The sequence below is a fragment of the Mustelus asterias genome, chromosome 3, assembly GCF_964213995.1.
Source record: "Mustelus asterias chromosome 3, sMusAst1.hap1.1, whole genome shotgun sequence".
NCBI classification, from domain to species: domain Eukaryota; kingdom Metazoa; phylum Chordata; class Chondrichthyes; order Carcharhiniformes; family Triakidae; genus Mustelus; species Mustelus asterias.
In genome coordinates, this window is record NC_135803.1 from 95,421,447 (window position 1) to 95,445,068 (window position 23,622).

Genomic DNA, 23,622 nt, shown 5'->3' on the forward strand with positions numbered 1-23,622 from the left:
TGGCACCGGTGTTGAGGATGATCGTGGAGGAGATGTTGTTGCCTATCCTTACTAATTGTGGTCTGTTAGTTAGGAAGTTCAAGATCCAGTCGCAGAGGGAGGTGCCGAGCCCCAGGCCACAGAGTTTGGAGATGAGTTTCATGGGAATAAAAGTGTTGAAGGCTGAGCTGTAGTCAATAATTAGGAGTCTGACATAGCTGTCCTTGTTATCTAGGTGTTCCAAGGTTGAGTGCAGAGCCAGGGAAATGGCGTCTGCTGAGGACCTGTTGCGGCAGTAGGCAAACTGTAGTGGATCCAGGTAGTCATGTCATGACTAACCTTTCGAAGCACTTCATAATGATGGATGTCAGAGTGACCAGCTGATAGTCATTAACGCATGCTGCTTGGTTTTTCTTAGGTACCGGGATGATGGTCGTCTTCTTGAAGCAGTTAGGGACCTCAGATTGTTGTACAGAGGTTGAAGATATCTGTGAATACCCCCGCCAGCTGATCCGCGCAGGATCAGAATGCTCGCCCGGGTACCCCATCCGGGCCAGTCACTTTGCGTGGGTTGACCTTCAAGAAAGCTGCTCTGACATCTGCAATGGCAATGGTGACCCCAGAAACAGGTTCTTCCAGGGTGGAGGGCATGCTCTCGCTGACCTCTTGCTCAAAACGGGCATAGAATGCATTGAGCTCATCAGGGAGCCGGCGATTTTACATGCCTTCATCTTGTAGCCTGTTATATCTTGTAGACCTTGCCATATTGTCGGGGTCGGTGTGGCTATGAATGGTATATTTTCTTTGTAACAGCTCGCAAGAAACAACACTTTTCACTGTATCCCAATACATGTGATAATAATAAATCAATCCAATTCAATTCAATTTTTGGTCCAAGTGGTTGATCTCACACTTACCTGCATTGCAATCTATCTGCCAGTTTTTTGAAAATTTGTTCAAATAATGTGGCCAATCACCAGCATTTGTTGCCCATTCCTAATTGCTTTTGAACTGAGTGGCTTGCTAGGCCATTTCAGAGGGCAGCTTTTTTCAAGAGTCAGCTACATTGCTGTGGGTCTGCAATCACATACAAGCCAGACCAGATAAGGATAGCAGTTTCTTTCCCTAAAATACATTAATGAACCAGATGGGTTTTGACAACAATTGATGATAGTGTCATGGTCACTGTTACTGAAATTAGCTTCCAATTCCAGATATTTTTAACAATTGCATTTAAATTCTGCCAGCTGCTATGGTAGGATTTGAACCTGTATCTCCAGAGCAATAGCCTGGGCCTCTAGGTTACTAGTCCAGTGACATTATCATTACATTGCTATCTGCCCTTCCTCTTTTGCTTAATCCATCAATGTCTTTGTAATGTTATGCTCTCCTTCTACACTATTTATTAAGCCATCCCAATCTTGTGTCACTGGCAAACTTAAATATATAGCTTTCTATTGGTAATTAATAAACATTGTGAATAGTTGAGACTCCAGTGCAGATGCTTGTGGGAAACAACCATTCATTTATCCCAATTCAAGTTCATACCCATTATCCCTATCCAGGTGTTTGATTACTCACATTAGTGACTGGCAGTTCAAAGAGTCGTTCTCTGCTGTTATATAGTTGTGCTAAATGCTGGGATTCCGTCAACTGTTTGTGGATTCTTCTAACTTCATTGGCAATTTCATGTGCACGATGCATATCAGTATAAGCAGAAAATCCAGCTACCACCATCTAAAATATAAAAGTTGCGTGAAATCATTAGTTGCCTAGTTTCTACACTAGTCTCCAGGGTAATAGTACACTGAGAATTAATGGGAACTGTTGCAAATTTGAACTCAATGCTGTTCAGTCCTTGTCCAATCTATAGTAACAACAGCTGGCAATATAGCCCCTGATGCATAGGAATATTTCTCAAAATACTTCACGAGAGGATAACTGAATAATTAGGATGGGTGACTAAAGGCTTGATCAAAAAGATTGATTTTAAGGACAGTATTGAGGTGGAAGTAAGTTTTAAGATCGAGAAGTTGTAGGGTTGGAAGCTCAGCTCAGGGTCAAATACATTGCGAACAATCTGTGTCCTATCCCTAACTTTGTAAATTCCTCAAACTCTGGCCTCTTGTGCATGCTGAAATCCTTTTAATCCCACCAATTGCAGGTTCCTTGCTGGGCTCATGAGGGAGTGGACCGGCACATCTTGCGTCACCACTCCTTCAGACAATTAGATAAGTGATGACTGCAATACTAAGCTACTGATACGAAGGTGACCATAGCCAGCCTCAACGCAACGGCAGCAGTGAGCCACTCTGCAGGATCCAGAACTTCTCGGTCCTCCGGGATGGGAAGTATGTGGTGTGCTTCCTGCAAGAAACCCACACCACCCCAGGAGACAAAGTCCAATGGCTCCTGGAGTGGCGAGGGGGGTCTACCTGGGTCATCTCACACTCGCTTCCAGTGGGATGGCTATCTTGTTGGCCGCTCATTTTCAACTGGAGATCTTGGGGGTCAGGGAGCCTGTGCCAGGCCGATTGCTGCATTTGACGGTCCGTGTGGTCATTCACTTTCTGAATGTCTACACACCGACCGCTGGATCGCAGCAAACGACTTTCTACGAGAAACTGTCCACTCATCTGGGCACCATCAAAGGGGATGAATGCATCGTTCTCGGGCGGGATTTCAACTGCACCCCCGGCCCTTGGCAGCGCACCGCAGCAGTGGTGAAGTTGTGGGACCTGCTAGGGACTCACGACTTGGTGGACGTCTGGAGACATCTCCATTCCAGAACCAGAACCTTCACTTAGGTGAGGCCTGGAACTGGTGCATCCAGACTCGACTGCCTTTACATTTCAAGGGCATAAGTGTCCGACCTTCCGAGGGCTTCCATGCAGCAGGTGCGCGGACCACCACCTGGTGTGGGCGGACTTTGTTCTGTCTCGCATCGGGGCCGGTGGGGGGGGGGGGGGGGGGGGGGCGGTGTGGAGAGCCTGGTCTGCATACTGGTACTTTAACAACCTGTTGCTGGAGGACGGGCGGTTCCTGAACTCATTTCATCGTTTCTGGGCCGGCTCGAGAAGGAAGCGGAGACGCTCCCCTCCTTGACGCTATGGTGGGATGTGGTCAAGACTCACATCCGTACTTTCTGTCAGGAGTGCGCGAGGGGGTCGACAAAGAGGTGGAAATCCAGGGTCGAGGAATTGGAGCGGGAGGTTTTCGACCTGGAATCACACCTCAGTCAGCCCGATGCGGACCCTGTCCTGCGGTGGAGTACAGGGAGAAGGGCGTGCTGCAGGACCTGCAACTCATCGGGTCTCGCAGCGCCTAAGTGAGGTAACGGCTCCAGTTCCGCGTGGACCTGGACCACAGCTCTCCCTTCTTCTACTTGCTGGAAAAAGGGCGGGATAACCATCAGCAGCTCCTTATGCTACTGGCTGACGACGGTTCCCCTGTCTCGGATCCGGAGGGCATCAGGGCCATTGCCCGAGATTACTACAATGACCTCTTCTCTCCGGATCTGTCCAACAAGCTTGCCCGCAGACTTTTGTGGGAGGACCAGCCGGAGGTCAGCCCGGAGGACGCCAGCAGGCTTGATGCCCCAATAAGCCTGGGGGAGCTGACCGTTGCCCTCGACAGCTTCTCCAGGGGGAATGCCCCGGGGCCGAACGGGTTGACCGTGGAGTTCTTCAGGGCGTTCTGGGATGTCCTGGGGAACGACTACACGGGAGACCTGGGGGAGAGTCTTGCAACCGGGGAGATGCCCCTTTCATGGCGCATGGCCGTCATTGCCCTGCTGCCCAAGAAGGGGGATCTCCGTTTCCTTAAAAACTGGCACTGGTCTCCCTCCTCAACACGGATTATAAAATCTTTGCCTGGGCAATGTCAACACGCCTTGGCTCCGTGCTGGACCACATGATCCACCCTGACCACTCCTACACGGTCCCGGGCCGTTCAATACACGACAACCTCCATCTGGTCCAGGACCTGATCCACCACTCCCAGAGAGCTGGTCTGTCGAACGCCTTCCTGTCCCTTGATCAGGAGAAGGCGTTCGACAGGGTGGATCACAAGTATCTGCTCGGAACTCTGCGGGCATTTGGGTTTGGGACGCACTTTGTCGCCCGGATCTGATTACTGTACTCCACCACAGAGTGTCTCATTAAAGTTAACGGGTCCCTGATGGCGCCCCTTCACTTTGGGAGAGGAGCGCAGCAGAGCTGCCCCTTGAATGGCCAACTGTATTCTATATGCGTGGAGCCATTCCTGCGCCTCTTGCAGAAGAGGCTGTCGGGTTTGACTCTGCGCGGGCCGGGCATCGGGGTGATCCTTTCGGCTTACGCCGATGATGTGCTCCTCATGTTCACGGATCCGGCTGACCTGTGGAGGATGCGAGAGTGCCAGGCTGTGTACTCCGCCACGTCCTCTGCCAGGATCAACTGGGCCAAGTGCTCTGGACTCCTGGTCCGTCCGTGGCAGATGGACCCCCTCCTGGAGGAGCTCAGACCTGAAGCAGGATCAACCTCCTCTACTTGGGAGTCCATCTTTGCCCGGCTGAGGAATCCTGGCCAGCGAACTGGCAGAGCTGGAGACCAAAGTCACTGCTCACCTGAGTCACAGGATAAGGCTGCTCCGAGTGTAGTCTTCCAAGTGCGAGTTCTCGTCATAAACCAGCTGATTGCCTCCATGCTGTGGTACCGGCTGGTCACTGTGACTCCTACCCCTGATTTTGTCACAAACTTCCAGAAAACCCTCGTGCAGTTCTTCTGGGACAATCGACTGCAGTGGGTCTCTGCTGAGGTTCTGTATCTCCCACTTGAGGAGGGCGGTCAGGCGCTGGTGTGCCTTCGCACCCAAGTGGCGACCTTCCACCTCTAGACCCTGCAGAGATTCCTTTACGTTGAGCCTCCTCCACAATGGTGTGCCCTGGCGACTTAATTCTTCCGCCAGGTGCACATCCTGAATTATGATGTGCAACTCCTGTACATAAATCAGGGGAGTCTTCGGACCTCCTTGCAGGCGCTGCCCGTCTTTTACTAGGAGCTGCTCAAAGTCTGGAACACGGTCGCTTTGCAACACAGCTCTCCCCCATCAGGAGTAGCGGCTATTGTGTGAGAGCTGCTGTTCAGGAATCCGCTCCTCCAACCATATAACCTCAGGTGGCTGGCGGAGAGGAGGGCCGTGGACGCCGGGGTGACCAGGATCGGGGACTTGCTGGGTGGTGGAGGAGTGGGCTGGATGAACCCCCACGTGCTGGCTGAGCGCGTGGGGGTGGCTGTCTGGCATGTGGTCAAAGCCATCCAAAACCTTAGGATTGTCGTGCTCGGACCCAAGGGCACACGCGATCTTGGAGGCATAACTGTGCGGTGGGATCCCGCCCGAGCGTACCCCTGCTTGGATGGAATTTCACATTGGCCCCAAACCTGGGCCCACCCTCCCGGGTCAGGTGCCCTACAGCTTGAGCGGCCTCGTGGAAATGTCCTCCGTGTCCTTTGCTACCACATGGAGGCGTTTCCTGTATGGGCTGATGCTGCACACCTTCTACTTCCGCGTCCTCGCCCGTCACCCAGGTACACCTTGGTTAGCCTTGTTGCCGCTGGGCGGCGGAGATCCCCAGTGGAGGTCCCTCTATGGAGGGATCTCCCCCCTCTATCTTGGGGACCTGGGGTGAAGGGTGCTGCACGCGGCAGTAGCATACAACCGTAGGTTCTTTCGGTTCACGGGCTCCCAAGCGTGCCCTTATTGCAACCTTGAGAAGTCCGTGGACGATGTCTATGTTGCATCTTATAGGCTGCGCAACCTTTTCAGTTTTCTAAATAACCTTTTATTAATGTTTTGTTTGCACTTCAGCCCCACGCTCCTGATCTACAGGCACCTGGTGTGGAGGGGGGGCGGGGAAGGAGGAGGACCTCCTCGTGAACTTGCTCCTGGGCCTAGCAAGGTGTTCCATCTACAGGTCCAGACAGTGGGCGATCGAGAGGGTCATCCAACCCGACTGTCTGCCCCTCTACCATGGCTATATTCACGGCCAGGTGTCCCTGGAAAGGGAGCATGCGGTGTCCGAGGGCACAGTTGATGCCTTCTGTACTCACTGGGCACCACAGGGACTGGGGTGTATTATTGACCCCTTTTAATCACATTTTGATTTGATGTTTTAAGTTTCCTTTCCGCTTTGTCTTTTGTTTCGGGCGGTTCCTCTCGTCTTAGGGGGCTTCTTTTTTTGACTTATCCCTAAGTTAAGTTGATTTCGTTTATTTGATTCAACAGGAAGAGTTCCCTGATTTGGCCATCAATTAGGACTCAATCAGGGGCCTCATGTTCCCTATTTAAAGCAGGTGTGTCAGGCTCTCTGCCTGCTGAAACAGGGAGCATTCTGTGTAGTATGTCTTGTAAATAAAGGAACTTTTGGTGACGGGACTTTTGCCTCTGTGGATTTATTACAATGGCAAACCTCTTTGACTAAGTGTAGACCCCAAACTACTTTGATTATTTTGACTCGGGAGGGTTTAAACTAGTTTGGCAAGGGGGTGGGACTCAAAGCAGAAGGGAGACAGAAGAGAAGGTTGAGGACAGCACAGAAGTTAAAGAGAGCACATTAAGTGGTAAAGGCACTGTCAGTAATCCTAGTACCAGACAGATCAGGCAAAAGCAGAGCAGAGAGCAAGGGAAGTCCAGATTAAACTGCATTTATTTCAATGCAAGAGGCCTGATGGGCAAGGCAGATGAACTCAGGACATGGATGGGTACGTGGGACTGGGATATTATAGCAATTACTGAAACATGGCTAAGGGAGGGACAGGACTGGCAGCTAAATGTTCCAGGGTATAGATGCTATAGGAAAGATAGAACAGGAGGTAAGAGAGGAGGGGGATATCTGAGTGTTCGGCCACTGAGTTTATATGGGTAGAACTGAGAAATAAGAAGGGGGAAATCACTTTGATAAGGTTGTACTATAGGCCCCCAAATAGTCAGCGGGAAATTGAGGAGCAAATATGTAAGGAGATTACAGATAGCTCCAAGAAAAATAGGGTGGTAATAGCAGGAGATTTTAACTTTCCCAACATTGACTGGGACAGCCATAGTATTAGAAGGTTGGATGGAGAGAAATTTATTGAGTGTATTCAGGAGGAATTTCTTATTCAGTATGTGGATGGCCAGACTAGAGAGGGGGCAAAACTTGACCTCCTCTTGGGAAATAAGGAAGGGCAGGGGACAGAAGTGTTAGTGATGGATCACTTTGGGACCAGTGACCATAATTCTATTAGTTTTGAGATAGCTATGGAGAATGATAGGTCTGGTCCAAAAGTTAAAATCCTAAATTGGGGCAAGGCCAATTTTGATGATATCAGGCAGGAACTTTCAAAAGTTAATTGGGCAAAGGGACATCTGGTAAGTGGGAGGCTTTCAAAAGTGTGTTAACCAGGGTTCAGGGTAAGCACATTCCTCTTAGAGTGAAGGACAGGGCTGGTAGAAGTAGGGAACCCTGGATTACTCGGGATATTGAGGCCCTGGTCAAGAAGAAGGAGTCACATGACATGCATAGAAAGCAGGGATCAAGTGAATCCCTTGAAGAGTATAGAGGGTGTAGGAGTAGAGTTCAGAGGGAAATCAGGAGGGCAAAAAGGGACACAAGATTGTTTTGGCAGATAAGACAAAGGAGAATCCAAAGAGTCTCTACAAATACATAACGGGCAAAGGAGTAACTAGGGAGAGAGTAGGGCCTCTTAAGTATCGACAAGGTCATCTATGTGCGGACCCCAGATCCTAAATGAATATTTCTCATCGGTATTTACTGTTGAGAAAAGCATGGATGTTAGGGAACTTGGGGAAATAAATAGTGATGTCTTGCGGAGTGTACATATTACAGAGAAGGAGTCTTAAAGCACATCAAAGTAGATAAGTCCCCGGGACCTGATAAAGTGTATCCCAGGACATTATGGGAGGCTGGGGAGGAAATTGCGGGTCCCTTAGCAGAGTTATTTGAATCATCATTAGTCACAGGTGAGGTGCCTTGAAGATTGGAGGGTGGCAAATGTTGTGCCTTTGTTTAAAAAGGGCTGCAGGGAAAAGCCTGGGAACTACAGGCCAGTAAGCTTCACACCTGTGGTGGGTAAGTTATTGGAAGGTATTTTGAGAGACAGGATCTACAGGCATTTAGAGACACAAGGACTGATTAGTGACAGTCAGCATGGCTTTGTGATTGGAAAATCATGTCTCACAAATTTGATTGAGTTTTTTGAAGGAGTAACCAAGAAGGTAGATGAGGGCAGTGCAGTTGATGTTGTCTACATGGATTTTAGCAAGGCCTTTGAAAAGGTACCGCATGGTAGGTTGTTGCATAAGGTTACATTTCACAGGATCCAGGGTGAGGTAGCTAAATGGATACGAAATTGGCTTGATGACAGAAGCCAGAGGGTGGTTGTAGAGGGTTGTTTTTCAAACTGGAGACCTGTGACTAGTGGTGTGTCTCAGGGATCGGTGGTTCCTCCACTGTTATTTGTCATTTATATTAATGATTTGGATGAGAATATAGGAGGCATGGTTAGTAAGTTTGCAGATGACACCAAGATTGGTGGCATATTGGACAGTGAAGAAGGTTATCTCGGTTGGCATCAATTGATCTTGATCAATTGGGCCAGTGGGCTGACGAATGGCAGATGGAGTTTAGATAAATGCGAGGTGATGCATTTTGGTAGATTGAACCAGGGCAGGACTTACTCAGTTAATGGTAGGGCGTTGGGGAGAGTTATAGAACAAAGAGGTCTAGGGGTACAGGTTCATAACTCCTTGAAAGTGGAGTCACAGGTGGACAGAGTGGTGAGGAAGGCATTTAGCATGCTTGGTTTCATTGGTCAGAACATTGAGTACAGGAGTTGGGACGTCTTGTCGAAGTTGTACAAGACATTGGTAAGGCCACACTTGGAATACTGTGTACAGTTCTGGTCACCCTATTATAGAAAGGATATTATTAAACTAGAAAGAGTGCAGAAAAGATTTACCAGGATGCTACCAGGACTTCATGGTTTGAGTTATAAGGAGAGGCTGGATAGACTGGGACTTTTTTCTCTAGAGCGTAGAAGGATGAGGGGTGATCTTATAAAGGTCTGCAAAATAATAAGGGGCATAGATCAGCTAGATAGTCAATATCTTTTCCCGAAGGTAGGGGAGTCTAAAACTAGAGGGCATAGGTTTAAGGTGAGAGGGGAGAGATACAAAAGGGTCCAGAGGGGCAATTTTTTCACACAGAGGGTGGTGAGTGTCTGGAACAAGCTGCCAGAGGTAGTAGTAGAGGCGGGTACAATTTTTTCTTTTAAAAAGCGTTAAGACAGTTACATGGGTAAGATGGGTATGGAGGGATATTGGCCAAATGCGGGCAATTGGGACTAGCTTAAGGGTTTAAACAAAAAGGGCGGCATGGACAAGTTGGGCTGAAGGGCCTGTTTCCAAGCTGTAAACCTCTATGACGAGTAGGATGCTGGAATTTCACAAGGGAAAATCTGCCGATTTTTGGAATAGGCCAAATCCCAAGTAACACCGTTTGTGGGTTTCATGCAGAATGTTATGAAGGGGGGGTCACATGAGATCCAAAGGTTACACATGGCATGGAAGTCCTGAAACCATCAGTTGCCAAATTATGTTTCCTTAGGTGGATGATGGACCTACTTTGAAACAGGCACAAAATAAAAAAGTGATCAATTTTGTCTTGGAGAAATTGCAGGAGGCGAAACTAAAACTGCCAAATCTGTTTCAGATTATTTTTTTAAGACACTCATTGCTCTGTCAATGTGGCATACCTCTAATCCTTCAAGCCTTTCCTGCAAAGTGCTTTGGTCTGATAACTGGATTTTACGGAAATGTTCTTCTTCCTCCATATGTTGGGTCCTTATAACCTCCATTCGTGCAGTGATTAAGTGAGGTGCAGCAATCGCACTCCATCTGCAAACAAACAGAATAATTGTTCCAGAACATTCAGAACAGTGCATTGTAGAATGCTTCCAACATCGTTAATCTTTAGGTCATTGCTGTTTGTGGGACTTTACTGCATACAAATCAACCAGGGTAATGCAGCCTGCTTGGTTAGCACCTCATTCACCATTCATGTTCTCCACAACTGGCGCAACATGGCTGTGTGTACAATCTTCAAAATGCACTGCAGCAACTCGCCAAGGCTTCTTCCACAAAACCTTCCAAACATGTGACTTCTACCACCATTGTTTAAGTGAAACTTTTTTTTGCGGGGGAAGGCGGGGGGCATGGCAGAGGTGAATGGGATTTACTAAGAGGTATATAATTGCTTCTTGTGGCAAATGCATTAAGAGAAAAAAGACAAACTAAAACTAAGTTTTGGTTTTGCAACAAAACTAAACCCAAGTAAAATGCCGAAGAAATCAACAACAATGGAGAAGATAATACACCTATCACAGAATTTTCAGAAGGTGGTACTTAACTATAATTCCACTTGTTCAGCTGCCTCTTTTATACTGGCATTCAAGTTTGGAGTCAGACCATAGACAAAAAGGGGAAAAATTCAATGTCTGACTTTGGAGCTCCACTCATCTATGAGTTATCAGCACTTGGCAATATTTCCCAGAAACTGCCACCTGGCCACAGTGAGGACAATTTCCTCACAGTTTCATACAGGCAGAGATTTGCCATTGTGAATGCTTAACCCATTTCTCACTTCTCTCTACACTGACACTGCGTGAGGAAAGTCTGGGCCACGAACTCCAGCTGAATGCTTATCACACAATTAAAACTCTTTCCTTGCGTCCCTTTACCTGCGATTGCAGACCTAACACCTGCTTTCTCACCATGACTTTGAAATAAATTTAATTTTAAAGTGATTTTCAGATTTTTGTACACACGTGAGATTGTGTGCTTTTTTGGAAAGGCACGTGCCAGATGCTGTCCATACAGTTGGCATATCCATCAGGATGTACACTTCAGCAGTGCAAGCTGTTTCTCTTCCATAGGTTCCCACCCTTCAGCTGCTCCATACTGATGGTCCACCTTCCTTTTGGCCCAGCAAAGACTAGCATACTTCCCCCAACTGCGAATCTGAAATAGAATTTCCCTTGAGACTGGAATTTGCCCTTAGATGTACCAGTACTGGCAGCTGTCAGATTCTATGGGCCCTATTATACCATTTTCATTCGAAGTGCTCGGTGGATTTGAAACTGGGAGTGTTTCAGATCTGACGTTTAAGCCTGTTTTGAGGTGCCCCATATGCACTCTCCTTGCAAAAATATCAGCAATTCCGAATCGCACCGCAGAAGCCTTAACGCGCCCAAAACCCTGCAGCTCCAATCGGAGCCTCCAATTGCGCAAAACAAATAATGGAATGCTGCTCCCCTGTCACATGCCTTCTGGGTCGGATAATGCCTCCCACTGGCCCCCACAGACATTGCATCACCCCCTAACATTACTGACCCCCTTATTCCCCCACAACCCGCCACCCAGACCGATCACGGCTCCCTCCCCCTACCAATCGCAGGCAGAGAGGCAGTGGTCCCCTCTTCCACCCCCTCCCCCATCTCAGGCAGAGTGGCAGTGCACCCACCAATCGCAGGCAGAGCAATTCTTTTTTTTCCCCCACCCCAGACCCTCCTGCACAAGGGCCCCATCTTCTCCTGATTCCGTTGGCTGTACAACACCTCCCTCTCTCTCCCCTGTCCCCAGTCATCATTGAGGCACTGATCCACCACCCCCCATCAGCACACCTGCAAGTGCTCACTCAATGCTAACAAGCAAACTGCATGTAACTTGCTGGAATGCTCTGCCATACTGCCTGCAACTGATCTGCCATAACAAGAAGCAGCTCCATAAAAACCTCCAAGGATGGACAGGCAGGCAGTGCAGGAAAAAGATGACAAAACGACCAGCCCCCAGATTCACTGAAGGCGACCTCGGGAGGCTGCTGGATGCAGCAGACGTGGACACCCTCTTCCCCCCCATCAGGACACAGATCCAGGGGGCTGATGGCAATGCGGCCTGGGAGGCAGTTGCTGCTTCTGTCAGTGCCATGGCACCGGCCCCCAGAATGGGAAAACAGTGCCGCAAGAAGGTCAATGACCTCATCCGGGCAGCAACGGTGAGTGCTTAACACCATCTAGCATCTTCCCTCAGATTCTCCTACCGCCAGTACCCTGCATGCTTCCAGCTCCTGACCCCCAAGCACCTCCTTCCTGCGCCCCGCCCTCCCCCTCCCCCCCACCCCACCAAGAGTAGCACTGTGCTTGCCCTCTGAGAGCCACCACCTGATACTCTGCAGGAGTCACGCCATCAGTTCTTTCATGGCTCCTTCTGTCCGCACAGGAGAAGACCAACCATAATACCTGAGAGAGGGCGAAGACAAGGGGTGGTGAGCTAGACCATCAGGTCCTCCAGCACCCGTTTCAAGAGCGGGTGCTGGAGCTGGCAGGGAAGGGGAGATGCAAGCTGTCAGCGACATCATGGTCAGGCTGGAGTCAAGGAGTGAGTATCTGTCAATCTTCCATTTGAGGCAACTTCTAGGGGGCATGGGCTTTGGGTGCGAGGAGCAAGGTTTAAAGGAGATGTACGAGGCATGTTTATTTGAACAGAGAGAGTGGTGGGTGCCTGGAACTCGCTGCCGGGGGAGGTTGCGGAGGCAGATATGAGAGGGGCTTCTTTACAGTTATGTGAATGGGATGGGCAGCCTGGTCGCTGCAGGCCTAGAGAGCCGAAGGGCCTGTTCCTGTGATGTAATCTTCTTTGTTCTAAGTTCAATGGAGAATTGTGAATCAGGTGTTTGGCATCCCAGATTCCTCTCCCTCCCTTGCATTTAGACATTTAGCATGAGGGGAGGCCCCTCAATTGTGTCACTAAGAAAATGAAGCCATTGGTTCTCCAGAATGCAAGAGTGATCCCACCTGCCCGGGGCCCTATATGGGGGTTTTCAGATCCCTTACCCACTACACAGACATGGGCCCAGGTGCCTGCGGAGTTCAGGTCGAAGTCAGACTAGTTTGCACCAGGCCATCATCATCATGGTGCTTAGCAAGTCCTCATCACCCTCCTGCCTGCCAAAGAAACTTGCTAACACAGTGTACCCAGGCCCACCACTCTGGTGTGATAATGTTGCAGGAGATAGAAGGACTTTTGGAGGGGGGGGTGATGGAATGGAACCCACATGCATAGACGCAGCCCCTTGTGAGTGAAACGCTTGGTGATCGGGGCCCCCCTTGCTGCCTATGCATGCCTCATTCAAGCTGCCAGCCCTCCAGCGCCTGGGTGGTGTTGCTTGGTGTGCTCCTTCTCCTCCTCCTGCTGGGTGGCCTCCTCCCCTTGATGCCCAGCTGGTCAGCCTCCACATCCTCCTCCTCCTTCAAAAGGTCACTTCTCTGCTGTGCACAATGTGGGAAGAGATCAGAGCGCTGTATTGTAGGGGTCTGCCAAAGCTGTCCAGGCAACTGAACCACATTTTAAGGAGCCCTATGCACTATTGAGTGGGTGGCTGCATGGGCCTCATTTTAGTGGATCTCCACCTCAGTAAAAGGCCTCCGCACAGGCATCATCAGCCATGTCTGAAGCGGGTAACCCATGTCATCCACGAGCCACTCCTGCAGCCTGGGTTCCTCCTCAAAAGCCTCTGGTATGTCAGAGCTCCTGAGAATCCAGCTGTCATGCACGCTGCCAGGATGTCTTGCGCAGATGTAATAATGTCTATATTGTAGTCACACACCAGTTGCGCATTTGGGGAGTGCAACCACTTTCTGTTGACGAATCTTCGTGGATTCTGCAGTGGGACCTTGAGGGCAACGTGTATGTAGTCGATGGCCCCCAGTACATTAGGCATCCCTGCAATGGCTGCAAACCCTGCAGCCCGGGCTTCCTGCTGGGCCTGATCCAGGTTAAATTTTATGTACTGCCCAACCGGTGCATACAGGGCTTCCGTGACCTGCTTGACACAGGTGTGCACAGCTGACTGGGAAATTCCACATGCGTCTCCGCTAGGGGTCTGAAAGGAGTCAGTTGCATAAAAGTTCAGAGCGGCCGTCAATTTGACAGCCACCAACCCCCTCCACCCCTCCCCCCCCACCTCCCAACTCCCCACACGTCCTGCAACAAGTTGCACAGGAGTTGCACTGTCTCCTTTCAGAAGCGAAGCCTTCAGCAGCACACGTTGTCCGACACCTTTTCAAATGACACTTGTGCATTGAACTGCCGGGTTCTCCGCTCCCTTCTTCACTTGCACCACCCCCCACCCCCGGGCGGATGTTGGTCACCTCCTGCCTCTGGTGGTCATCTCCCTCTACTCCTGCAAGTGGTAAGAGCTGGGCCTCCTGTGCCCCCAAATCTTCCTCCAGCTCCTCCTCCTCAGCTCCAGCAGCAACCAAAAGAATAGCAAGATTAATCGGTTGCATCGCAAAAGCCATCTTGTCACTCTGGAGGAGTGGGGCGGGGGTGCGGGGGGGTGGTTGGAGATGGAGAGAAACACATGTAGAGGTTAAGGAACGCTGCTTGCCCCTAGCCCAGCAACACACGCTATCTATACTGTCCATTCCCCCACCCACATGCCCCCCAGAATCACAGACCCCCCCATTCCCCCACCCACATATCCCCCAGAATCACAGGCCCTCCCCATTCCCCACCCACATGACCCCCCAGAATCACAGCATCCCCAATTCCCATCTACATGCTCCCCAGAATCACAGTTCCTTGAAAAGTTCTGAGGCTGCAGCAGTGCAATTTGCAAGGGCTTTGTGCATATCTTTCAGCTTAAAGAGTGCTGAGTGCACTAGGACCCAGCAGCATCCACAAGACCCGAGATCAGTGCTGAGACCTAGGTTTGTGCTGCAAGTCGCACATTGGGCTGAGCAGCAGCCCCCAACCCGAAAAACAAAATGGCCACAACAAAAAGACCCTATAAGCAGCGCAGAACCATCAGACGCTAGGCACTTACCTCCTCACTAACCCTCACTGATGGAGCGCCCGAATTGTACTTTTATGGAGCATATCTGTTTGAGGCCGATTCCAGATTGGCGAATGTGGTTGTAAAGGGGGACGTGCCGGTAAAGCTGTGCTTGCAGCCCGTTAAGTGGATTGAAATGCATGCAAATACACTTAAATGGCCATCACGCCCATTTTGGGTGCGTTCCCAATCGCGGCCATTTTCAGGTCTTGGTAAAGGGGGAACCGGCGCAGAGGCGGGCGTGGATTGCATCACTCACCTCACACCCAACTTTGTCAAGTTTCCGTGCCCAAAAACAGGCGCAACGTGATGGGAAAAATTGCCCCCATGTCTCTTGTTTGAAACATATACTAAGAAAATACAAATTTCCACCATTCAGAGCTTGTTGCCTTTAAAACATAACAATTGTTTCGCCACAAACCACCTCTGCCCCAATAATTTTAAATTTTCTCTTTTTGCCATGGGCTCAAAGCCTCTTCTCACTCCTCCATTATTGCTGCTGTTTAGTCAGTCAGAAAGGAAAATGACTAGGGTAGATTCTCCATTGAACCATGTGGGTGATTATTAACCTGTGTCATACCACACCACAGTACAGGTTATTGGAGTACCACCAGCATCAGCAGGTGCCCAGTGGAAAGTTTTCTAGTTTTTTTTTAACAATTCAAGGTTCACAATACCTTTAAAATTTGAAGTACTTACTTAGCTTCAAAATCGTCATCAGATAGATTGTAGTAGAATTCATCGAAGATATCATAATCAGTTAGGATTTTGTTTGTTACTTCCTGCAGTGAGACAATAAATAACAATTAAAATAATCTTAAAGTGCTGTACCTTTTCAAAACTTAATCTATAGTGCAACAGTGAATCATTTTCTTAAATAAACCCATGAAGCTAGCCACCATTGGATTAGGGAAGAAAAACACTGGTGTGTTATTGAGGCATGCGAGCTGAGTATCCTTGGTTTCCACTGGACTATTTTCCTCAGCCAGGACAACATTAGTAGGCAATAATTATTCTCTGTATCCATCAGCGAAACAAAGGGTAATTAGACAGGATTGCTGCTTCTGATTGTCATGCAGCCTTGACGGAAAATGCACATATATGCTATGGAGCATGAGACCAGGTTGGATGATGTATGCCTCCATGATTAGCCTGCTGACACTTCACAGTATAGGCTCACATACTTGAGTATTGGAAGGCTACCATGGCCTGTGTAAACATGAAAAAAAATCATGTTATGTTATCCTTTTAGCTACTAACAACTTAGAAGAAAGCAATTTGAACTTATCAGTCACTATGCAGATCATAACACAATGAATTTTTTTTATTGGTCACTTCAGAGATCGTGACACAATATAGATTGACCATTGGTTTGTCAACATTATTGGTGGCTAAATGTTATGTCTAACAGGTCAGAGCATTTTACAAAAACTATAATCATCTAAAAATGCTTTACAAAAAAATATTTTAGAAATCCTACAATCCTGTAATCAATTGTGCATTCTGTCTTATTAGACAGGGGGTCTTGTTTACCAGCCTAGTGGCAGGGAATGAGGCAGGATTCTGGAAGATATTCTATTTTGATTGAAAGTTTTGTAGCCAAAAACTTCCTAAAATTTAGTGGTGATAACTTGTGATGCGTATCAGCACAACTGCACAGGCACACCCAGTTATGGACTGCATATGCATACTTCATCAGTTGTACCCATGTGAGCTCCTAGACCCCAGAAAGCCTAGTGTGGAGGGAATCCGAGGTCAGGCCTGCAGAAGCACATTGCTTTGCTGAGCCTGAGGTTGCTTTGCACCCTGCCTTGGTGGAACTTGAAGCATGTGGAACCTTGAGCTGCCTTCTGTCTGTCTTGCCTATGACTTGCCCGAATCACAGTAATGCAACTATTAGGAAACCATAATCATCACTGTGATTAAAGCAGCAATTAATCCACAATCAACTTGTGTGTAGTACTACTAACTGCAAGTCAACATCTATAATAGCTATCATGGATTACTATTAAGGTTAACAAGCAATTGAATCAGAAGGTCTCAGGTTCAAGCCCCACTCCAGGATTTGAGAACTAGGTTTATATTCCCATGCAGTACTGCCGTTTGTGGAATTGTCCTGCCCTCTTGATGAGTCCTGTTCAGGTAGACATAAAGATTCTGTGCCAGTCTTGTCTTCAGAGAAGCACAGGAGAATTCTCTTAACTAATATTTTTCTCTCAAGCAACCCATTCTGTCCTCTCAGTTGATTTTAATAAGTTAATAAGACTGCAACTCAAGAGGTAATTAATTGTGATCTGCTTTGAGATAAGGCATTCATTCAATGCAAACTCTTTCTCTTTCACATAGCTATTCCAGACCTAATGGCACAAGCTTTCATCTACCAGGCTGAGGACGTCACCTACAGGGATTTGCTGGGGGGATGAAGGGCGGGATTTTATGTCCTCACTCAAATGAGACCAGAAATTCCTGCCCAAGGTCAACGGACCTCGTTATCCGCCCCTCGCCCGCTCCGATTCTGTGGCGGGTGGGGTGGTAGAATTCCAGCAGTAGAGTCTGAATTTGGTTGAAGTAAATTGATGCTGCTATAAATGACCATAATTGACACAAATGGGAGGGGAAAAATCATCAAATTAAGTGGACTTCTTCAAAATAAGCTTTATTGTTCACAAAAGCTAAATATGAAAATATATGGGGTGACATGGTGGCACAGTGGTTTGCATTGCTGCCTCACAGTGCCAGGGACCTGGGTTCGATTCCCGGCTTAGGTCACTGTCTGTGTGGAGTCTGCATGTTCTCCCCGTGTCTGCATGGGTTTCGTCCAGGTGCTCCAATTTCCTCCCACAGACTGAAAGACGTGCTGGTTAGGTGGATTGGCCATACTAAATAATGCCTCAGAGTACTCGAACAGGCACTGGAGTGTGGCAACTAGGGGATTTTAACAGTAACTTCATTGCAGTGTTAATGTAAGCCTACTTGTGACACTAATAAAAATAAATAAATATACAATTTGAGGCAGGAGGTATAAGATTTAAACCCTACATTCTGGCACCTGGAATCTTCATGAAATGCATAATGTAATACAGTTTATATAACTTTGGCGTCCAACAGAATTTTTGGCAAGAACAGAACAATGGGGTTAAAGTAGGCATTACCAGACACACTATGAGGCTGAGCTCCAAACTATCGTTGACCCATTCGTGAAGGCCTTAGACTAAATACTCGAAAGATGAAGGTCCTCTACCAGCCTGCTCCTGCTGCACAAAACTGCCTCCCAACTATTAAGATCCATGGCAAGTCACTGGACAATGTGGATCATTTCTTCTACAATAGGAGCCTCCTCAGGAAAAGCAGACATCTGCAATATAACTCAACATCACCTCCAATGTGCCAGCACAACCTTTGGCCATCTGAGGAAGAGTATTTGATGTTAAAGACCTCAAACCAAGCACCACGGTCATGGTCTACAGTGCTGCAGTGCTGCCTGTTCCCCTGTACGTGTTAGACAACATTCAGGAAACCCTTTAAATCCCTAGAAAAATATCACCACTGATGTTTCCACAAAATCCTGCAAATTTAATGGTAAGATAGGCATTCCAACATCAGTATCCTTTTTCAGGCCAACATCCCCAGAATAGAGGCACTGATTATGGTTAATTAGCCATATTGGGTAGGCCACATTGTCCTTATGCCTGACTCCAGACTCCCAAAACAAGCTCAATACTCCAAGCTTCATCAAGACAAGTTGTTACCAGGAGGGAAGAGGAAAGATTTCAGGGACATCCTCAAAACCTCCCAGAAAAATGCAAAATCCCCACCAATCTGTGGGAATGTTTCCCAAACTGGAGAATGTCTCCAGCAGGCTCAAGTGGAGGCCAAACATAAACAGCGGAAGGATGGTACCAAATCCAAACTTCCCATTCATCAAAAACTATCTGTCCCACATGTGGCGGACTGTGTGGATCCAGCATTGGACATTTTATTCACCTCAGAACCCACAACCCTGGAGTGAAAAAAAGCTTTTCTTGTTCCTCGGGTTAATCTTGTGTGGTTTTACTAAACAGCTCTTTGGATCAAGAAATACAGATGTTGAATTTTCTCTCAGGAGATTAAATGGGTGCAGCATAATCCATGATTGTGCATGTAAAAAAGGAGCTTGATGAATTGAATGGTCTTGTTCCACATTTTTATATATTAGTACCTCATTTGTTTTCAGCATTTCAGGAATTTTCTTCATCCATTCCCGGTGCTCTGTCAAGTCTTCAATAGTATTTGGCTTTTCAAACAATTTTCTATTGATCATTTTAAAATCATCATTGACCTAAAAGATAGAAATGACATTGAACCATTACACAGAATCAAATAATATTTTAATAATTACTCTTTCGATTTTATAAATTGCTAATGCGTATGGATTTTAGGAAAAAAATTGTATTTATTTTGACTCTTTCATTTCCTCAGGATATCCCAAAGCATTTCACAGCCAATAAAATAGTTTTAGAATGCAGGCAAAATTTGCCGAGAGCAAGGTCCCATGAACAGCAATAAATCTGTTTTTGTGATGTTTATTGAGGGATGAATACTGACCAGGACAAGTACTCTGCTTTTCTTTGAATAGTCCCATGGGAACTTTAATGCTCAACTGAAAGGCAAGACCAGGCCTCATTCGAAAATTGTCACTCCAATTGGAGGAGTCTTTTGAATAGAAAGTACATCCACTGGACATTCTTTCTCCTCTAATACTTGGCTGTAGTTGTTCTAATCCCCTCTGACATTAATTTTTCCATATATAAACTATCCCAACCTCCGTAGAGCATGTAACACATTCTGAGGTATCTGCTATTTTATATCCAAATCACACAACACTTTTAGGTTTCTGCCAATATTCCACTCCCATATACAGTATAAACTATTCATATCCCTTATTTTGATTCCAGTTTGTAACAAACTCTATTCTACGTACAAATCATGCAAATCTATTGACTTAATCACAGTATGGAATGATGCCCAATTATTTGTTCATTTAAAAGCAAAGGAAAACAGAACATCTGGGAATTAATTAATATGCACAACATATAGAGTTAGAACACAGCTGCTTCAAGTCCAACTATTGGGAAATCTGGAATTAAATGATAATAGTTGTTGAGTACCACAGCAAATGAAAATCTGATTTTAAAAAAACTTACCTCTTCCACTTGAACTTGAAGTTTTTTGGCAAACATTTTCAATACAGCTTGAGCTAAGTTATTGCATTTTTTGGAAAGGTTGGTGCGCAATGATTCCACACTGATAGCGAAAGGTCCAATGGTGATTGTGCTAGGAATTGTGTTCTCCAGCTGATTTTTCTTCTTCAAATGCTTTTCCACTTCTAACTTCACCTCATTAACTGTTGGATCAAGATTGCTAAAGGCTCTACAGTTTTTAGGACAAACAATTTAAAAGTACATATATTAGAAATTTAAACTCTATAACCTGAGATGTTTTTATAAATCAAAGCATGTATTGTGGATCTACCCAACCTGTATATGAATCCTTAATTTTGTTTTGAAATGAGAAACTTGAGGCCTCTGCATGGTATCTCCCTCAAAGCTGCAGTACAGAGTTGTGGATTAAATCTGTATCATACCATTTGCTTTCAGTATGTAGGTATTACTATGGCACTGATATTTAGAGGGAGATGAATAGAGTGCAGGGCGGAATTAGAGCAAACAAATCATCCAGAGATGTGGATATCATGGAGATCATGACCTATTTGGAGTTTCTCTGAGAGGCTGCTTGGTTGTCGGGTGAGTTGGCCTTCACGAAGGAGATACAGCCAAACAATGGAAAGGAAAGGGGAAAAGAGATCTCCTAAGTGGTGCTTTGCAGAGATTTAGACCAGGAAATCAGAAGTTGGGGAAATTGAAGAGTTGAAGAGATTGTGGACCAGGCGGTCAGGGAGATCTCAGTGACGTTGAAGTGCTTGCATGTGAAGAGATTGTAGGGATAGGAAGAGATCATAGGTGGAGATGGCCACAACAGCTTGAAGATATCATGGGTCGAGGAGGTTATAGGGTGATTTGAAAAGACCGCAGGAGATCATAGATCAGGAAGAATTGCAGAGCATTTGAAGAAATTGTGGGTTAGAAAATCATAATTGGCTTGAAGAGATCATGTTTGAGAAAGTTGCAAGGAGTGGTTGAACAGATATGATTTGGTGAGCTTGTGCAGGAACTGAAAAGCTGATGAATGCAATCTTACTGGCTCAGAGTCGGTAGGATTGCATGTCAGGCCAGAAGTCAAGTTCGCACCTGGTTTGGTACCTGGCATGCAATGTTCCTGGCCCTGTTTTGCTGGCAGGATTGGCTTTGTGCCCAGAAAGCCGATTTGCATATTGTCATCATTTTCATGACATTGATGCACAATTGTTTCTGGCCTCATGGATGCTTCCCCGCTCACCGGTGTGAAAATCACGAATGGTCTCCATCAGCGGAGACCAGTTCCGGGTTTCTCCCAAAAATATTCAAAGTTTCCAACATGCCGGAAAATGAGAGAAAATCCTGCTGGTTTTTTAGCATGATTTCCAGAATGAATCTCTAACACTCTGTGCATCACAAAGTGCCCTAGCATGATTTGCTCTTAAAATCAGTGGGTGGGGCCTATTCCCCCTGAGAGGCCGGCGGCTTGGTGCTGAGCGGGCCACTATGTACGCGCTGATCTGTCAGAGTAGAGATCGGCGCATGAGCAGTGGCCCCCCCCCATTGCCAGCCTCCAGATCATTGGCAGCCCGATTACTGGCCAGCCCCACAACCCTCCCATTGCTGGTCTTCCACCTGTCCCCCCCCCCCCCCCCCCCCCCCACCGCCCCGATCACTGGCCTCCCAGACCTCCCTGGACCTCCCCAGGCCAGCCACTTTGTCACCCTCCTCCACCTGCTGTCAGTCCACCCATCGCCCCCCCATCCCCCAATCCTGATGACCAGCACCATTGTGTCCCCCCACCCCCCTGCCCCACCAGTCCTGATGATATCATAGACAGTAATGCAACCCCTAGGGGCCTAAGGACTATTCATCAATGTTGCTGTGTTGCCTTGTTTCTGTGACAAATATATAATCTTGTCCTAAGATTAAAATGTACAGTTTTTGGTTAATATTGTAATGTATTGTACTTCGTTTTGATAATGTAGGTGCCAAGTAAGTCATAAAACTGCTACAGCTCCTTCTAGTGGTGCAAAAAATAAAAATCACCCAACTGTTAATTTTACCCCCAACAGTCCCAATCCCCCCCACTCCCAATGACCAGCTCCAACCCCGCGGCAGCCCCGACCCCAACCCCAAAATCCCCATCAGGCTACCCATGGTCTTCCTCACACCTTCCCTTCCCCAACGATCCTGATTGCAGAGTGGCAGTGGGCCACCCCCCACACCAATTCCCCCAGTAGGCCCCGCCCTCAGGCATTGCCCCCTTTGGCCCCACCCCATTGGGCATTGGCAGGGTGCCAGGCTGGCATTGCCAGGCTGCCACTGCCCAAGGTTCAGCCCCCACCTCCCCCCCGCCACCCCATCCTCTCCAGTAGGGTCAGGCCACCTGTTCCCTGTAGTAAACTGCACTGGAGGGAACCATATGATAATCAGCTCGGTGCCAATTTCTGATGCGGAGCTGATTACGGCAGAAATCTTTGCCTGGAGGATGCTTGGAGGCCGTGACACCCAGCGGGAAGCCCGCGAAACTGCCACCACTACTAGAGCAGCACAGCGGGCTGGGAGAATCACCCTCCCCCCCCCCACAAAGACACCACGCCAGAGGGGATCGGAGTCCATTGAAGCCCTGGCTGGTTAGGGGCATGGCTGGACAGTGCCCAATGGACAGTGCCATCCTGACAGTGCCCACCTGACATAAGTGTGCCAGGGTAGTGCCTGGGGGTGTGGCCTGAGTGGGGGTGGGGGGTGACGGGATGGGACTATGACTGGGGTCTGGCTATTCACAATGATGGATAACACCCTTGTAGTGTTGGTCTAGGTGCCATGCAATACTGGCAATATTTCCTTCACCTGCAGTCTGTGGGACTCCTCCCAACAGCATCGCAGTTGCTGCAGTGTTGCCGACAGCCCTTCCTGCATTCCCTGGCTCTCCAGCAGCTTAGAGAGAATTAATCGCAGTGGCCCGACACCTGGCTTAGGGCTAGCTGATTCCTTGCCTCTGGCAGACTTCCACATGCCCAAGGCCTCGGATGTTCCCACCTCCACCTGATGTACATCAACGATTGTGTTGGGTGCACCAGAGATCAACATAGAAGACTTAACACTACCTTATCTCACTGTGGTGATAAGATCTGCACTGGTAGATTGTATGGTATAAGTCTGTGTCGATTGACTGCTACTAGCCTCGGAGGTTTCCTCAGGGCCTTCTCCGAGATTTCCTCTGAGCTAACAAGGGCTCTCTCCTCAAAGGGAGTGAGGATATTCACAGGTCGGGGACCCTACCTCCACTTCACTCCTGATCCCTCCTGTTATAGGAACATAGGAATTAGGAGGGAGAGTAGGCAATTCAGCCCTTCGAGCCTGCCATTCTATATGATCATGGCTGATCTCCATCTCATCCTAACTCCACTTCCCCACCTGCGAAGTAGCTTCTTCTTATCTCTGTTTTGAACCTCCCCCCTCTTACTCTACAACTATGACCTCTTGTCCTAAACTGTTCTAGAAGGGGGACATTTGGTTAACATTTACTTTATCTAT

At 47.8% G+C, this 23,622-nt stretch overlaps 1 protein-coding gene across 6 annotated transcripts in view; it reads right to left on the bottom strand.

The window, feature by feature from the left end:
* dnah1 (dynein, axonemal, heavy chain 1) overlaps positions 1-23,622 on the bottom strand; it is a 510,234-nt gene that overhangs the window by 373,906 nt on the left and 112,706 nt on the right. For all 6 annotated transcript variants that reach the window (XM_078209369.1, XM_078209371.1, XM_078209370.1 and 3 more), the window contains 5 exons: positions 20,092-20,317; positions 19,107-19,226; positions 15,608-15,690; positions 9,771-9,912; positions 1,561-1,716 (listed from right to left, as the gene is read on the bottom strand). In XM_078209369.1, coding sequence (XP_078065495.1) covers positions 1,561-1,716; positions 9,771-9,912; positions 15,608-15,690; positions 19,107-19,226; positions 20,092-20,317 — 727 coding nt within the window. The remainder of the gene's footprint in view (positions 1-1,560; positions 1,717-9,770; positions 9,913-15,607; positions 15,691-19,106; positions 19,227-20,091; positions 20,318-23,622) is intronic.